We start from the raw sequence: 18,469 nt of genomic DNA on the forward strand, positions 1-18,469 counted from the left end.
CATCATCTTTTCACTTTCCACTCCATCTCCCCTTCACCCACACACCCACTCCTCTCCCTCACCCACTCCCACCAGCCCACCCCACCCCACCTTCCTTACCTGACTCCATGCTCCACTTCCTTTCCTATTCGATTCTATCACCCACATCCCTCTGTCACCTCCCAGCCTGTGTCACCATTTCCACTCTTCCCTCCTCCCTGATGCCTCTTCTCACTGGATCCACCTTTAGAGCTTGCTAGCTCTTACTCCACTCCTTTCCTTCACCTTATTATACTGGCTATCTCCCCTCCCTTCCATCTCTCAGTCCAGGCCAAGGACCTCCACCCAAGATGCTGACTGCCCTTGCCCTCCACAGATGCTGAGTTCCTCCAGCATCTTGTTCTCTACATATGTGAGCTCGGCTTACTCAGCACAGATCAGGATACAAAAATATACTTCCATCAAAATTCTTTAGTTAACAACTTGTTAGAGATATACTAAACAAGTAATTATTGACGTACCTTACTCTGGATCAACTCATCACGAGGCACAGACTGGGCTCTACGTTCTTCCTTTAGTTTCTCCCTCTTCTTCCTCATGCTTCTCCCACGACAGAAACTGAGAACCTAGAAAAATAAAAGCAAAACAAGTTCAAGCTCCAGCCTAATTATCATTCAACCATACACAGGTATACAGCCAAGTGAAACAGCGTTTCTCCGAGGCTGAGGTGCAAAACTCCATACATACAATCACACTCACCATACAGTTACCACAGCACATACAGTCAAAAAAATATTAGCTCAAGTCCCTGAGTGGCATGGCCTGAATTTTGATGGATGTTGTCTCGAGCCATGTTTCTGCAAGAACAAGTATGCAGCAGCTCCGCATCACTGTGTCAGCCACAGGTAATCCAGCTCATCTTCCACTGAGTGAAAACTGGAGAGCAGCTGGGATGGGAGGGGCCAGCTCCCCGCACCATGACTGACATTTCCAGCTCGCTCGCTGTGCTGCTGTTGTCTCTCCCTCCAGTGCCTCCTCTCCTAACAGGCAATGCTACGGCATGTGGGCCTGGTCCAGGCAACAACTGAGGTCATGCAGCTACCCCAGTGTCGGTCCTGCCAATGAACCAATGAAATGGGACTTGCAGTATTTTATGTTACTGATGTCCAACAGGGTTTTCCAATCCCAAGAAAAAAGTTCAACAACAAAGTTGAACTTGTATTGTACCAATCTAGTAACACACCATTTTCTTGCTAATGGCTGGAGCAACATCTAGAGTGAAAAACATCATCTGTTGTCCATATTGGAGGATAGCTGCCTTTTCCACTCCAGAATGTAGAATACCACAACTAATGTTATCAAACCAATGTCAAAAGTCAACGTCTACCCATGTAACAGAGCAACACTCAAATATATGTACCAACTAAAAATACTAGTACAAAGAACATGCCAAGACCTTTCACAATCCTAATACTTGCTTCTGATAAATTAAGTTGAAATAGGCTCCAGCCCCTTAAACTATTTCATTTCAATGTTCCACATAACTACCTCCTAGCTACAAAAAATAACATCACAAAGTGGTGACATTTTCCACTTCCCCTATTTACCCATGGCAAATGTGACCACACTTGGCAGGACATGGACAGGAGAAGATTAGAGGGATATGGGCCAAATGAAGAAAAATGTGATCAGCTTAGATCAGAATACTGGTTGGCATGGACACATGGATCCACAACACCCGTTTCCATGGCTCTACTATCCTATGACTCCATGAACTAGAGAGCCCTTACCTGTGGTGCCTTGGTGAGGAGAAGGGCCACTTCAGGACTGTTGCTCTCTCTGGCTGCTTCCAGTGCCGTTAGACCAGCCTGCAGAAACAATTCAAGAGACTGACATTGGAGTTCTCACATTGACTGGCGTTGGATTTTCCAATGCAATTTTTAGTAAAACAACAAGGAAGAATAACTGGATTGCAATGAGCCATCAGTTATATTTTATGAAAAACATTTGAACTGCCATCAATTGAAGTTTAATGTCACAAAATGCAAATATTGAAAACGACAACAGTGCTGATGCTCCAATGAGCTGCTCAATCCCTCCTTACATCATGCATAATACTTCACGTGTAATATAGTCACTGCAACATAGACTCATTATTTTGAGGTTTAGCTCTTAAATTGTAAATTGTATTTTCTTGCTTATATTTTTGCATGTTTCATTCAAATAGGTGCCTTCTGCATAATTAGAACAATTATCCTATAATTGTATACAAATAATATTGAAGATTGAATACTGCCGTATCCTACTTGTGCAATGTTACATTGTAATTGTTTGAATTTATACATATACAGCAAAGGTGAACAAGGAGAATAGTCAGTCAATTAGCAGAGTTTGGAAAAACTTAAGTTTACAGTGGATCAAGGACATTAGAATACTCATGCCAGCCAGGTCAGGGTGCATGTTCATGCGGCAGATGGGCTCAGGGAGGGTGCAAGAAGATTAGCCTGATGACATTGAAGATACAATAGTAAATGGCAAGGATGGTACTGTTTAGAGTTGGTTCTCATATAACAAATGGCAATTGTTTCTTATTGTCACATGCGAGACAGTAAACAGTTTTGTTTGCACGCCATCTAGACAGATCATTCCACGCATACTGTATGCACATTGAGGTGGTACAAAAGGAAAAACAAATACAAAATGCAGTGTTACAGAGAAAGGACAGTGCAGGTAGACAACTAAAATGCAGAACAGATTTTGAAGCAGAGAAAGAAACATGAGCAAAATCTGCAAATGAAAATTTAAAAAATGCAGATTCTGCAAGTCTGAACTAAAAATGGAAAATAATGGAAACTTTCATCATGTCAGAAAGCAATTCTGGAAATAGAGTGAGCACGTCAGATCAAAGAGCCTTTGTCCAAGCAATCAGCTGCCACAGGCCTGTTAGGGAATATGAGTAGCCTGAAGTTTAATGGAGGAGTCAATGCCTCTGAGGAAAAGCTGAGCTCAGAAGGGGCATGAAACTGAATAAAGTTCAGATTTGGAAGGAGATGGAGGAATTAGTTCAGACCAGTGAGCAAGAAGAGGGGGAAGAAGCAAAGGCCGCTGATTCAGTCGTTTCCATCTCATTGACAAAGGACTCTTGACCTCTTCACACTTCACAGCAGGACAGGGGAAGGAGGCTCAAGAAGATATTAGTGGAAAAGGCGCTTTTGTATACATTTTGGGGCAGAAAATGTTCTTCTGCAGGGTAGATGAATCTCTGTAATTGGAGTTATAAAAAATCATAAGCAGAGATGGGCCTTGTTTGTGAATCAGGTGCCACAGGTGACAGTGAAACACGTGCTGGGCTTGGAAGATGAAGGCAGGAAAAAGCACCAAGACTGAAAGTAGTGAAAATCAGGGGCCTTCCCATGCAGAAGATGAGAAAGAGGATACCACAGCAAAATATTAAATGGAGCTTAGGGACATTTATCTGAGATCACGAAGGAGAGTAAAGATGAATGTAAAACGGTAGCTTAGAAAAGAGGAGAAAGTTTCAGAGAAGCACGTCACAGAGTCAAAGAAACAGGCCCTCAAATCCAGACAATGTCCTGGTAAATCTCTGTACTCTCACTTGAATAGGGAACAGTTACATTAATACAAACAAGTGATGAGGTGGGTTTCAGAAAAGGGTCAAAAGCAGAAATTAGAGGAATGAAAGAGAACTGCAATTAATGGACCCTTTTCTGTCGATGTTCTGTCTCAGGATGGTAACACTGCTCTGCATGAAGCCAGCTGGCATGGATTCAGTCACTCTGTCAAGCTCTTGGTCAAAGCAGGAGGAAATGTTCATGCAAAGAATCAGGTTAGGAGGAAGTATTGCATTTTGGAAGACTTTATTTTATTTTAATTAACAATTCCAATAGACTGTGTAATGGATTGATTGTGACACTCACTACATGCTGGAAGAACTCAGCAGGTCGGGCAACATCCGTGGAAAAGATCGGTGGACGTTTCGGGCCGGAACCCTTCATCAGGACTGTAGGGGGAAGGGGCAGAGGCCCTATAAAGAAGGTGGGGGGAGGGTGGGAAGGAGAAGGCTGGTAGGTTCCAGGTGAAAAACCAGTAAGGGGAAAGATAAAGGGGTGGGGGAGGTGAAGCAGGGAGGTGATAGGCAGGAAAGGTGAAGAAGGAATAGGGGAAAACACAATGGGTAGTAGAAGGAGACAGAACCATGAGGGAGGTGATAGGCAGCTGGGGGAGGGGGCAGAGTGAAATAGGGATAGAGGAAGGGAGGGGGAGGGAATTACCGGAAGTTGGAGAATTCTATGTTCATACCAAGGGGCTGGAGACTACCTAGACGGTATATGAGTTGTTGCTCCTCCAACCTGAGTTTAGCCTCATTATGGCAGTAGAGGAGGTTATTTGTGATATTGACCCCAAGAAACTTAAAGCTTTTGACCTGTTCCACTTGCGTACCACCGACGTAAATTAGGTCGTGCGGTCCGCTACTCCTTCTGAAGTCAACAACCAATTCCTTCGTCTTGCTGACGTTGAGGGATAGATTATTGTCTTCGCACCATGCCACCAGGTTCTTAATTTCCTCTCTGTACTCAAACTCATCATTACCTGAGATACTTAACACTTATGGATCCACTTTGCTATTTCAAAAAGAACAGTGCTTCAGAGCTGGATTTAAAACGCTGTAAACAATGGCTAATTTCTGTAAAAAAAAAAGCCAACACTCCGTTTCTTTAATGTCAACCTAAATACAACAATGCAAATACTTCATGAGTTATAGCGTTAACAATACTCACATTGTTGACAATGCTTCTATCTGCTCCTGCTTCCAGCAAGAGTCTGGCTATTTTCTTGTGGTTGAGGGCAGCAGCAAGGTGGAGGGGTGTGTCTCCAGCCTATGATCAGAGATCCATTCAGACAAACTCATGGAGTTCAATCACAGATACCAATTATAACAAAGAAATCACAAGAGTAGAATTCTGCAATTTATTTGTCAGATTAGGACCAAAAATGGAATAAAAATCTAATAATAGCGTAGAGCCTGTTGTTGAGGAGTAAAGTGAGAGGGCAAGAACATTAGTAAGGAGTATACATGATTTCTTTTTAAATGATTGAGATAGAGGAAGTGTCAAAACAGTAGCATCAGAAATTTAGCTCATCTAATGCACTACCCAGAGATGTGTTCAAGAAAGGCTTCCTTATCCAATACTCTCAGATGTGGGGTAGGGTGCTTTCAAATATGTGCATCTTCAAAATCAGTGATTGGATTAAATCTGGTGACTGGAATGGATATGCCTGTAATTCCTCCATTAAACAGCCTGAAAAGTTGAACTACAACAAAGCCCCTGACATGTTTAATGTAGGGCAGCACAATGGTGCAAGTGGAAGAACTTGTAGCCTTGAGGTGAAATATTAACAGTTTTTCAAATGTGTGACCTATTTCCCATCTTGTTGCCATTTGGAATACGCGAGCTGGTTCACATCATTTCGGTGCCAATATTGACCTGTTTAAGTTTTTTTGTTTCCGTAAATCAAAAGAAATTGGATTGGCAAATCAAAAGATTACATTGTTGGAACAACTGAGGGCGGAATGCAGACATGCAATGCACCTGTTAAATTTGAACTTATTATTTTGCATTTTGGCAAGTATCTGCACATAAATTAAAACTTAATTGTCTTTTCAAATAAGTGTATTTACTGACTGATCTGATATTTATATCTATGAAAATTCTGAATGTAACACATATGAAATACAGTAATCTGTTTGTCATACTTTATGTTAAACTTTAAACAGAAATTAATTGCAATGGAACATATTATTGTATGTGTACTGTTTATGCAGCACACGTGTAAAAGGCTACTATTCTTATTTACCAAATTATTCACTTTATTACTGGCAGTCAATAGCCTATTAATATTTTAGACTTACAATAATTGACAACATAGAGTACAGGGATCATAGTCTTGCACACTGACCTGATTCTTCTCACTGACAGAACAGAAAGCACTCAGGAGGATTCTAATAATAGCCACATGATTATAGCGTGTTGCAACATGTAAACATGTGTCTCCCATCTGCAAAACAGAAAGATTTCAAGCCAGGCTGAACATAAGCCAATATTATGTCTTGAATGATAGCAAGATGCCTTCTCTTTTTTAAAAATCTCTAAATATGAATAAATATAAATATTAAAAGATCCTCACTTACACTGTTCTTAATGTCAGGTCTAGATCCTCCCAGTAACAATACACGACAGGTCTGGGAATGGCCATTCTGACAACCCAAGTGGAGAGCTATGTTGCCCGCCTTAAGTGAGATATAAGATTGAAAAGTCACTAAAGAGAGCGATTTTTTGTTAAGCGCATTTTAAAAGTATGTAGTTCTGCTTTCCCATATATTGATTTATTAATTGTAGCCAAGCAGTTGCATGCAATTCTTAACAGAGGTTAAACCTGCTAAGGCTTGTGTATGAAAAAAATAAACTCTTTTTCATAGCAATTAATCTCAAATACATCAAAAATTTTAAATGCTACATAAGTAAAATATCAACTCGTATTTCACCTACATGGTCTACTACCCGCCTGTATGAACACTGAATTGTCCACGTTCAGTTAACCCACAGTGTGCTCCTTTCTTTCTCCCCCTGGCGTCTACTACTATTAGTACAACCCCAACTGTGAGAGGTCACCCAGCTTCATTCTATTTACCCTTCAACCCTCTGACTACCTTCCTTACTTATCAGATCCCTACATCCTTTAGTTTCTGCTCAACCTTCCAGCCTGTTTCACCTCCACCCTCCTTATGTCCCACCTGACTCCACCTTCTTTCTCCTCATCTGTCACTATCTATCACCCATCTCCCCCCTAGCTCTATCCCTCCAGTCTGGACATCAACCCCTTCCTCACATTGTCCCATCTATCGCCTCTCTTTAGATTGGATCTCTCCCCTCTACATTTTCACTCATGATGCAGGTACTAGACCAGAATGTCAACAGTTCCTTTGCTTCTACAGATACTGCTCAACCACCAAGTGTCTATAGCAGTTTGCTTCTTGCCTCAGACGTTTAGGTTGCATTCTTTTAAAAATAAACAAAACTGAAAAGAAAATATGCATGACTGTAAAGAGAATTTAGAAAAAAAAGACAGAAGAAGACGTGTGCATTTTTTTCATTCCTTGTGACTTTTATAAGCCATTAACATCGATTGCCTGCCTGATGGTTGTTGGGAAGTGGGCTAGAGCAAGCTCCATCTCAATTAAGTGCCACTCAATGTTTGCTTGTCTGAAAGTTAATCCAGTTCTCTGGTCCAGCAGTGTAACAGACTATTGCACGCTTATTAGAAATAGAGAAAGCAGAAAAGCCTACAGAAAGTGGTGGATGCAGCCCAGCTCATCACAGGCAAAAGCCCCACCACCATTGAGCACATCTACGTGGAGCCCTGCCACAGTAAGTGCCTGGCCTGGATGGAAGGGATCCTTGATGATGGATGCTGTTTTGTTGTGGCAGGGCTCCATGTAGATGAGCTCAACGGTGGTGGGAGTTTTGCCGCTGCTATTGGGAAGGAGGTACAGCAGCCTTAGCACCCAGATGACTGGATTCAGGAACAGATATTACCCTGCAACCATCAGACTCCTGAACGGGCATGGATAACTTCATTCACCACCACTCTGAACCGATCCCACACCTACAGACTCACCTTCAAGGACTTTACAACTCATGTTTTTAGTATCTTTTAAGAATTTAATTGTTTGTTTCTTTATTTATTTATTGTTAATTTGCACAAGTTTGTGTTCTTTTACACTTTCGTTGCATCAGTCTTATCCTTAATTTTTCATAAATTCTATTGTACTTTATTTTCCTGTAAATACTTGCAAGAAAATAAATCTCCAAGATAGCATTTGGTAACATAATAAATTGTAATAATAATAATAAATTTTTATAATAAGTTTTACTTTAACTTTGAATGATGTTGTTGTTTAAATTTTCAAATACCTAAATTTGGGAGAATAAGTAGAAAAGGTGGTTAATTTAGTATGGGGGATCCTTGTATTAAAAGAGAGGCCATCATATCAGTTTTTTTAAGTAGGTCCGAGAATTGAATAGTAATGATGGAAACACTGGAGTTGTCAAAGTGAAATAAACCACAAGCTAGTCATGAGAAGCAGCCACTTTTACTTTTCAAATATTCAGCAGAGAATTGCAATGAAGGATTATAACACAGGCTATACACAGGATCTCAGTACCCTAACGTTATTACAATGTAACATAGCAAAAGCCAGCAAGTTATACGAACCTTTATGGAACACCAATTAAGCTCCAGCTGAAGTGTTACTAACATTTTAGAAAATGCATAAAGCAGATTTACTAAAACAGCAACAGGTACAATTATGCATAGTGACAAAAAATTATCAGATGCTTTGACTGAATTGTTCAAAGTTGTGAAATTAGAAAAGTTTGACTTTGGATCTGCAAGACTCATTAACCAAATGGTACAGGCTTGAGGTAACTACCATTAGAATATATAGAGTGGTTATAGAGAAATTTAATGCAGCAAGTTGTTATTACTGGGAATGTACTAGTTAAATTATGGAGGAAGCAAATACAACAATTATATAGTTACTTGGTACATGATGGGAAAAAGCAATGTTTCTGGGCTAACAAGACTGTTTGTTTAGAAATGATTTTCTTTCTCATAAATAAGTTCATTGATTGGTATCTATAAGATATTACAATTTTAAAGGATAGGTCATTTTCTGGAACATGAACCTGTAAGGCTTAAATTTTCCTTTGAACTTCATTTTTGTGCAAATATGCAGAACTATACAAAACTCAATTTGAAGAAACAATTATCTGTGTTAGTGTGAAAACTTCTAAGTCCTTTTACCTGGAATTTTTTCCTGCAAGAATTAGAAGACACTACAAGTTAACTGTTGAAGGATGATATTTTAAATAAATCACTCCCTGTAAGACATCATAGGTAGAGTTGGGCTTTGTGAAATAGAGTAAACATTTGTTAGCTGCCCATTCCACATCTCTCCTGATTTTACCCATATTAATATGTGTATTGCACCAGCGGTCACAATCAATCTGTTACACAAAATAATCTGCGGATGCTGGGGTCAAAGCAACACTCACAACACGCTGGAAAGACTCAGCAGGTTGGGCAGCATCAGTGGAAAAGATCGGTCGACGTTTCGGGCCGGAACCCTTCGTCAGGACTGTAGGGGGAAGGGGCAGAGGCCCTATAAAGAAGGTGGGGGGGAGGGTGGGAAGGAGAAGGCTGGTAGGTTCCAGGTGAAAAACCAGTAAGGGGAAAGATAAAGGGGTGGGGGAGGGGAAGCAGGGAGATGATAGGTAGGAAAGGTGAAGAAAGAATAGGGGAAAACACAATGGGTAGTAGAAGGAGGCAGAACCATGAGGGAGGTGATAGGCAGCTGGGGGAGGGGGCAGAGTGACATAGGGATAGAGGAAGGGAGGGGGAGGGAATTACCGGAAGTTGGAGAATTCTATGTTCATACCAAAGGGCTGGAGACTACCTAGACAGTACATGAGGTGTTGCTCCTCCAATCTGAGTTTAGCCTCATCATGGCAGTAGAGGAGGCCACGTATGGACATATCTGAATGGGAGTGGGAAGCAAAGTTGAAGTGGGTGGCTACAGGGAGATCCTGTCTGTTGTGGCGGACAGAGTGGAGGTGCTCCACGAAGCGGTCCCCCAATCTGTGTCGGGTTTCACCAATGTAGAAGAGGCCACACCGGGAGCACCGGATGCAATAGATAAGGAAGGACTGTTTGGGGTCCTGAAGAGGAGGTGTAGGGACAGGTGTAGCACTTGCGCTTACAGGGATAAGTGCCGGGTGGGAGATCAGTGGGGGGGGACGTGTGGACCAGGGAGTCGCGGAGGGACCGATCCCTGCGGAAAGTGGAGAGGGATGGAGAGGGAAAGATGTGCTTAGTGGTGGGATCCTGTTGAAGGTGGCAGAAGTTGCGGAGGATAATGTGCTGGATCCGGAGGCTGGTGGGGTGGTAGGTGAGGACAAGGGGAACTCCGTCCCTGTTGTAGTGGCGGGAGGGTGGGGTGAGGGCTGAAGTGCGGGAAATGGAGGACATTCTGATATGTTCATACATGGCCTCCTCTACTGCCATGATGAGGCTAAACTCAGGTTGGAGGAGCAACACCTCATATACCGTCTAGGTAGTCTCCAGCCCCTTGGTATGAACATAGAATTCTCCAACTTCCGGTAATTCCCTCCCCCTCCCTTCCTCTATCCCTATGTCACTCTGCCCCCTCCCCCAGCTGCCTATCACCTCCCTCATGGTTCCGCCTCCTTCTACTACCCATTGTGTTTTCCCCTATTCCTTCTTCACCTTTCCTGCCTGTCACCTCCCTGCTTCCCTTCTCCCACCCCTTTATCTTTCCCCTTACTGGTTTTTCACCTGGAACCTACCAGCCTTCTCCTTCCCACCCTCCCCTCACCTTCTTTATAGGGCCTCTGCCCCTTCCCCCTACAGTCCTGATGAAGGGTTCCGGCCCGAAACGTCCACCGATCTTTTCCACGGATGTCGCCCGACCTGCTGAGTTCCTCCAGCGTGTAGTGAGTGTCACAATCAATCCATTACACAGTCTATTGGAATAATTAATTTAAAAAAATATAAAGTCTTCCAAAATGCAATACTTCCTCCTAACCTGATTCTTTGCATGAACATTTCCTCCTGCTTTGACCAAGAGCTTGACAGAGTGACTGAATCCATGCCAGCTGGCTTCGTGCAGAGCAGTGTTACCATCCTGAGACAGAACATCGACAGAAAAGGGTCAGCGATACAGAACAACATGCCACAGACTGGGGGCAAATACTTGTACAGTTAAGGTTACCCTCATATTTATCTTAAAGAAGAAAACATGAAAAATATTTGATACTTTTCTTTTTAATTTGATTTTTACTTCTGGCTGTGGGCATCGCTAAAATTGCCCATTTTGTATTACCCTGACAGCAAAGTGGTGAATATTTTAAACTGAAATTCAGGCTGTGTGGTGAAGATGCTCTCACAATGTCAGAAGAGACTCTTCATTTTGAACTGGTGGTGAAGTAAGCATGGCAATTATGTGACAGCTTCAACTCAAATTCTGGTCCACGTGGATTCATATGACCTTGATAATCGGATAGCAGATGATGTTAATTCCACTGAATGACCACATCAGTTCTCATCTAACTGGTTGCATCTCTTGTCAGGTATGCAGGGGCCACTGCATATGATCAGAAAAAGCTGCAGAAGTTTGTAAATTCAGTCCACTCCATCATGGCCTTTCCACCACCGAGGACATCTTCCAAAGGCTATGTCTCATAAAAGCAACATCCATCATTAAAGACCCCAACCACCCAGGACATGCCCTCTTCTCATTACTACCAGAGAGATGGTACAGGAACCTAAAGATACACACACAATATTTCAGGACCTGTTTCTTCTCCTCCATCAGATTTCTGAATGCACAGTAAACCAATTACCACAACTATTTTTGCTCTCTTTTTGCACTACTTATGATATATAAGAATTGATTGTATATTTATGTATTGCACTGTACTGCTGCCACGTACCAACAAATTTCACAACGTACATTCTGTATGTCAGTAATAATAAACCTGATTTTGATTCTGATATCTCTTCTTGGAGGTAAACTTTGACTATTAGTTATGAATCTAGAATACTATATTTTAAAGGGATATCTGTGGAAAAATGGAACACTTGGGGCATCAACATCAAATATTCTACATTTTGATGTAAAATGAAACTTTTCCAGAGTCTGCACTTGTATGCCACATGATTTAGCCATTTTCCAAAACAGCCAATGCCCTCACTGAGTGAGACTCCATTTATTGTCAACCGCCGGTGAATTGTTCATTTTGGACACAATTCCTAAGAATGGTAAAACACCAAATAATTTATGAAGTATTCCTCACCTTATCCTGCCGGTCCAGAGAACACCCCTCAAGAATTAGTGCCGAGATAACCTCTGTGTTGCCCACAACAGCTGCCCGATGTAGAGCTGTTTGATCACTCTGTTTCAGAGAATCAAAGATGAAAAATAAGGAATCAATTATCACAATTTAGAGAGATTAGAGTTTGTGCGTCATTTTGACACATGAATATATTGCCTAGACTGCTTAACAGACAACTCAATAATTTAATAGGGTATCGGGACTCCTTTACATGCTGTTAATCTTACACAAATTACTATCAACTTTCTTACTCCTCCAGACTTGTAAAAAACATTATTCTGAGCCGATTCTGCAGTTGCCTGGCACAAGCTGCCCCTGCAGCACCATGCACCTGTATAATCTGTAATCAGAATTACATCATCAGATCCCAAGACTTATGTATGTTCAGGGACCCTTGCCTCATCTCTGTTGCAAACCCTGTAGTTCAAATAAAAGTGGATTAATACCCATGAGAGTGTTTCAGTTGGTCGACTTATATATAATGCTTTGCCTATTTATTACCGCAATGTGGTAAAATAATGTTTACTGCTGTAGTACTTAAAATACTTCAAACAATGATAAAATGCTAAAGTTTACTGCTGTACAAAAATTGGCTTGAATTAGAACTTGTCAAATTAGATTTCCTTACTAATCACAAGAGCTAAGGTATAATTTGCATTAAGTAGTCAGGAGAAGAAAAAATTGATAGAAGTGGAATTATGGAGAACCATTCCACAGAATCAGCATATGACAGAGAGTTTGAAAATCTGGATAAGTGTTGACACAACAACCTCTTGCTCAATGTCAGCAAGACCAAGGAGATGATTAATGACCTCAGTAGGAGAAACCCAGAAATTCATGAGCCAGTCCACATCAGGGGATCAGAGTTGGAGAGGGTCAACAACTTTAAATTCCTTGGTGTTATCACTTCAGAGGATCTGTCCTGGGTCCAGCAAGTAATGTCCATTATGAAGAAAACATGGCAGTGCCTCTACTTAAACATAGAAACATAGAAAATAGGTGGAGTAGGCCATTCGGCCCTTCGAGCCTGCACCGCCATTCAGTATGATCATGGCTGATCATCCAACTCAGAACCCTGTACCTGCCTTCTCTCCATACCCCCTGATCCCTTTAGCAACAAGGGCCATATCTAACTCCCTCTTAAATATAGCCAATGAACTGGCCTCAACTGTTTCCTGTGGCAGAGAATTCCACAGATTCACCACTCTCTGTGTGAAGAAGCTTTTCCTCATCTCGGTCCTAAAAGGATTCCCCTTTATCCTCAAACTGTGACCCCTCGTTCTGGACTTCCCCAACATCGGGAACAATCTTCCTGCATCTAGCCTGTCCAATCCCTTTAGGATTTTATATGTCTCAATAAGATCCCCCCTCAATCTTCTAAATTCTAACGAGTATAAGCCTAGTTGATCCAATCTTTCATCATATGAAAGTCCTGCCATCCCAGGAATCAATCTGGTGAACTTTCTTTGTACTCCCTCTATGGCAAGAATGTCTTTCCTCAGATTAGGGGACCAAAACTGCACACAATACTCCTGGTGTGGTCTCACCAAGGCCTTGTACAACTGCAGTAGTACCTCCCTGCTCCTGTACTCGAATCCTCTTGCTATAAATGCCAGCATACCATTCCCTTTTTCACCGCCTGCTGTACCTGCATGCCCACTTTCAATGACTGGTGTATAATGACACCCAGGTCTCGTTGCACCTCCCCTTTTCCTAATCGGCCACCATTCAGATAATAATGTTTTCCTGTTTTTGCAACCAAAGTGGATAACCTCACATTTATCCATATTAAATTGCATCTGCCATGAATTTGCCCACTCACCCAACCTATCCAAGTCACTCTGCATCCTCTTAGCATCCTCCTCACAGCTTACACTGCCGCCCAGCTTCGTGTCATCCGCAAACTTGGAGATGCTGCATTTAATTCCCTCGTCTAAGTCATTAATATATATTGTAAACAACTGGGGTCCCAGCACTGAGCCTTGCGGTACCCCACTAGTCACTGCCTGCCATTCTGAAAAGGTTCCGTTTATTCCCACTCTTTGCTTCCCGTCTGCCAACCAATTCTCTATCCACATCAATACCTTACCCCCAATACCGTGTGCTTTAAGTTTGCACACTAATCTCCTGTGTGGGACCTTGTCAAAAGCCTTTTGAAAATCCAAATATACCACATCCACTGGTTCTCCCCTATCCACTCTACTAGTTACATCCTCAAAAAATTCTATGAGATTCGTCAGACATGATTTTCCTTTCACAAATCCATGCTGACTTTGTCCAATGATTTCACTGCTTTCCAAATGTGCTGTTATCAGATCTTTGATAACTGACTCTAGCATTTTCCCCACCACCGATGTTAGGCTAACCAGTCTATAATTCCCCGGTTTCTCTCTCCCTTTTTAAAAAAGCGGGGTTACATTAACCACTCTCCAATCCTCAGGAACTAGTCTAGAAGTTCTACTTCCTTAGAAGTTTGCGAAGATTCAGCATGTTACCTAAAACTCTGAGAAAGTTCTACAGATGTGTGGAGAGTATATTGACTGGCTGCATCATGCCCTGGAACGGAAACATCAATGCCCTTGAACAGAAAATCCTACAAAAAGTAGTGGGTATGGCCCAGTCCATCATAGGTAAAGTCTGCCCCACCACTGAGCACATCTACACAGTGCTATCACAGGAAAGTAGTATCTATCATCAACACCCCAATCATCCAGGCCATGCTCTCGTGTCACTGCTGCAGTCAGGAAGGAGGTACAGGAACCCAGGATAACTTGATTCAACTTCATTCGCACCATCACTGAACTGAAATCACTTTCAAGGACTCTTCATCTCATGTTCTCAATATTTATCACATACTTATTTTTTTCTTTCTTTTTGTATTTACACAGTTTGTTGATTTTTGCACTTTGGTTGTTATCTGTCTTGGTGAATGTGGTCTTTCAATGATTCTATTGTGTTTCCTGTATTTACTGGGATTGCCTGCAAGAAAATGAATCTTAGGGTTATACATAGTGACATATTACTTTGATAATAAATTTACTTTGAGCTTTGAACTTTGAAGTAAAAGCAGCTATCAAGTACATGAAATGGTGCAAATTATGTTGAATTTAAGAAATAATTGCCCAGATTATGCCACATAAGGGCAGTCAGCAGGTAACTATTGTTAACTATCGCATGTGCTGACTTTAAAATATTTTGCGTAACAAATTGCTGGAAATTAAAGCTCTGGTTAAAGCTGTGAGGTAAAGACAGAATAGACAAAGAAAAGTGGAGATATTTTAAATTAATACTTCAGATAATGAGAATGCAGGCTTGAGACAATGTATCTTCAACACAATAGGTTAATTCAGCATTTTCCTTAAAACGTGATGATTTAAGTTGACAAATGTAGCTTTTATCTCTGTTGCTAAATACACTATTGAATTCTATGAGTTAAATAAGCCAGACTTTGAGTTTTGGCTTTTGCTAACCTAATGGTATGGCAGCAAATCTCAGACAGTAACCTTGGTGTTGGCATCATCCCCTTGTCTGTACTAATTAAGAGTAAGTAACAGCAAATCTGGCCCCTGCTCCATACTTTCCCTTTTTACAACACTATGTCATAACATATGCTTCATGTAAATTCGGCATATGTCGAACTGCTAGACGTAAAGAAGAGAACTCCACTTGTCTGAAATAAACCAGTTCATCAGTCCCTATTCTCTGCCAACCCTCCTCATCTCAATTTGTATTTTATTTGGTATTCAGCTCTGATTGGGATGTTTGACACAAACCTTTGGGTGCTCCTTTGGGCTTCATGCTGAAATTAAAATCAACAATATTTGAAATAAACTGTGCACTTAGTATCGGGTGGCCAAGTCTATCATTTAAAATTGCAGGAATGACTCAATAACAAAAGTATTCATCTCATTTACTCAAGCATTCAAATTCAGCTGACTGTTGAAAATCTGACCAACATTCAGAACTTGCTATCCTTGAGTGCCTTAAATTTTCCTTGTCTAGTAATTTGTTAAAGTCAAATTCCCCATTTTCTTCGAATCCTTAAAACATTCTCCAGACGCCAAAATTACCCTCCCACAATTTTCTGCTTCTGACATCTCATAACTCATGCCTTGTGCAACATTTCGGGTGGATCTTAAAAGTGAACTTGGGAGTTTGGGAGTTATTTTCTGTAGAATTTGTATACTAAAGTCAAAGGAAAATCACACAAATGGTAACATGGTACTAGCAATATCTTTCTTGTTTCTGTTCCTTAGATTAACTCAACTCCAGCAGGAAGCTCGTTGGAGAATAGCTGTAGCATTACAGTCAGAGAGATTGTAACAAGCTCTCTTAATTCCATTTTACACTAGGATTTGATCTGAGTGCACCCATTGGTTAGAAAACGTAAACAAGTGTACAATGGAGACTATCTGCTGAGATCAGCCAAATCTGAGAAGAATTTTAAGGCCAGTGTTGCTACTTGCCTTAGTTGTGGCATGTCAATCAGTGAGGAGCACTGTGCTTCTTCATGGATAGAACTCACACTGGAATTCTGGCTACTGGGAGGAGATTGAGGACAGCCTCCTTGTCCTGTTCACAGCCACAGAATGTTCTATTTTCCAAGTTTCGTCAATAACTTTGTGCAACCAGGACAGATTGGTAGTGTAGTGGTGCATGTGTTGACTATAAGGCTTGTTGTCTTGTATAACCTCATTCTCATTGACAAAACTTGGAAAATAGAACATTCTCTGGATGTGAACAGGACACCTGGATGGTATGTTGCCCCCATGGAGCCAGGGCCAGGGATGTCTCGGATTGTGTCCACAGCATTTAAGAAAGGGAGGGAGAGCAGCCAGATGTCTTGGTACATCTTGGTACCAAAGACATAGGAAGGAAAAGCAAAGAGGTCCTGAAAAGAGAATTGAGAGCTAGGTAGAAAGCTGAGAAGCAGGTCCTCCAGGGTAGTAATTTCTGGATTGCTGCCTGTGAGATGCACAAGTGAGGGTAGAAACAGGTTAATTTGGCAGATTCATGCTTGACTGAGAAGCTGGTGCAGGGGCAGGGCTTCAGGTTCTTAGATCATTGGTATCTCTTTTGTGGGGGTTTGACCTGTTCAAAAGTGACGGGTTACGCCTGAACCCGAGGGGGACCAATATTCTCGCGGGCAGGTTTGTTAGAGCTGTTGAGGTGGGTTTAAACTAATTTGGCAGTGGGGTGGGAACCAGAGTGATTGGACTCAGGATAGGACAGATGGTAAAAAAGTAAAGATAGCTTGCAGTCAGGCTCTCTGGAAGGGCAGGCAGACGGTAGAACAAAATTGCAGCCAGCAGGGTGAGTATCAGTGCATTAGGAATGCAGAATCAAAAAGGCAGCAAACACAGTAAAAGTGTTTTATCTCAATGCACAGAGTATAAGAAATAGGGTGGATGGTCTAGTAGCACTATTACAGATTGTCAGGTATGGTGTTGTGGCCATCACGGAATCATGGCTGAAGGATGGTTGTAGTTGGGAGCTGAATGTCCAACATCACACATTGTATCAGAGGGATAGGAAGGTAGGCAGAGAGGGTGGTGTGGCTCTGCTGGTAAAGAATGGCATCACATCAGTAGAAATATGTGACATAGGATCGGAAGATGTTAAGTCCTTGTGAGTTGAGTTAAGAAACTGCAGGGGTAAAATGACCCAATGGCAGTTACTTACAGGCCTCCCAACAGTAGCTGGGATGTGGATGATAGGTTAGAAGGGGAAGTAGAAAAGGCATGTGAAAAGGGCAATGTTATGATAGTCCTGGGAGATTCTGATTGGGGAAAATCAGATTGATAATGGATCTCGAGAGCAAGTTCATTGAATGCCTACAAGATGGCTTTTTACAGCAATTTGTCCTTGAGCTTACTAGGGGATCAGCTACACTGGATTGGGTGTTAAAGTAATGAACCAGAGGTGATTAGAGAGCTTAAAGTAAAAGAACCCATAGGAGACAGTGATCACAATATGATTGAGTTCAACTTGAAATTTGATAGAAAGAGAGTCAGGTATGACATAGCTGTATTTCAGTGGTGTAAAGGAAATTACAGTGGTATGACAGAGGAGACTGCCAAAGTAAGTTGGTAAGAAATGCTGGCAGGGATGACAGCAGAGCAGCAATGGTGTGAGTTTCCGAAAAAAAAATTGAGAAGGTGCAGGACAGATGTATTCCAAAAACAAAGAAATATTCAAATAGCAAAATAGTACAACCGTGGCTGACAAGGGAAGTCAAAGCTAATGTAAAAGCAAAAGAGAGGGCATATAACAAAGCAAAAATTAAGAAAGGAGGAAGGCAGTAGAAAGGAAATTATAGACCAGTTAACCTGGCCTCAGTGGTTGGGAAGATGTTGGAGTCAATTGTTAAGGATGACGTTATGGAGTACTTTGGTGACACAGGACAAGACAGGACAAGGTCAACATGTTTTTCTTAAGGGGAATTCTTGCCTGAAGAACCTGTTGGAATTCTTTGAGGAGATTATAAGTAGGAC

General features: G+C 41.6%; 1 protein-coding gene across 6 annotated transcripts in view; it reads right to left on the minus strand.

Annotated features, from left to right (window-relative positions):
• The window catches only part of ankrd6b (ankyrin repeat domain 6b), a 185,008-nt gene that overhangs the window by 22,769 nt on the left and 143,770 nt on the right, over nucleotides 1–18,469 (minus strand). For all 6 annotated transcript variants that reach the window (XM_072277847.1, XM_072277810.1, XM_072277818.1 and 3 more), the window contains 7 exons: nucleotides 11,937–12,035; nucleotides 10,667–10,765; nucleotides 6,191–6,289; nucleotides 5,959–6,057; nucleotides 4,779–4,877; nucleotides 1,770–1,847; nucleotides 501–605 (listed from right to left, as the gene is read on the minus strand). In XM_072277847.1, the coding sequence (XP_072133948.1) occupies nucleotides 501–605; nucleotides 1,770–1,847; nucleotides 4,779–4,877; nucleotides 5,959–6,057; nucleotides 6,191–6,289; nucleotides 10,667–10,765; nucleotides 11,937–12,035 (678 nt within the window). The remainder of the gene's footprint in view (nucleotides 1–500; nucleotides 606–1,769; nucleotides 1,848–4,778; nucleotides 4,878–5,958; nucleotides 6,058–6,190; nucleotides 6,290–10,666; nucleotides 10,766–11,936; nucleotides 12,036–18,469) is intronic.

Source organism: Mobula birostris, chromosome 2, assembly GCF_030028105.1.
Source record: "Mobula birostris isolate sMobBir1 chromosome 2, sMobBir1.hap1, whole genome shotgun sequence".
Classification (NCBI taxonomy): domain Eukaryota; kingdom Metazoa; phylum Chordata; class Chondrichthyes; order Myliobatiformes; family Myliobatidae; genus Mobula; species Mobula birostris.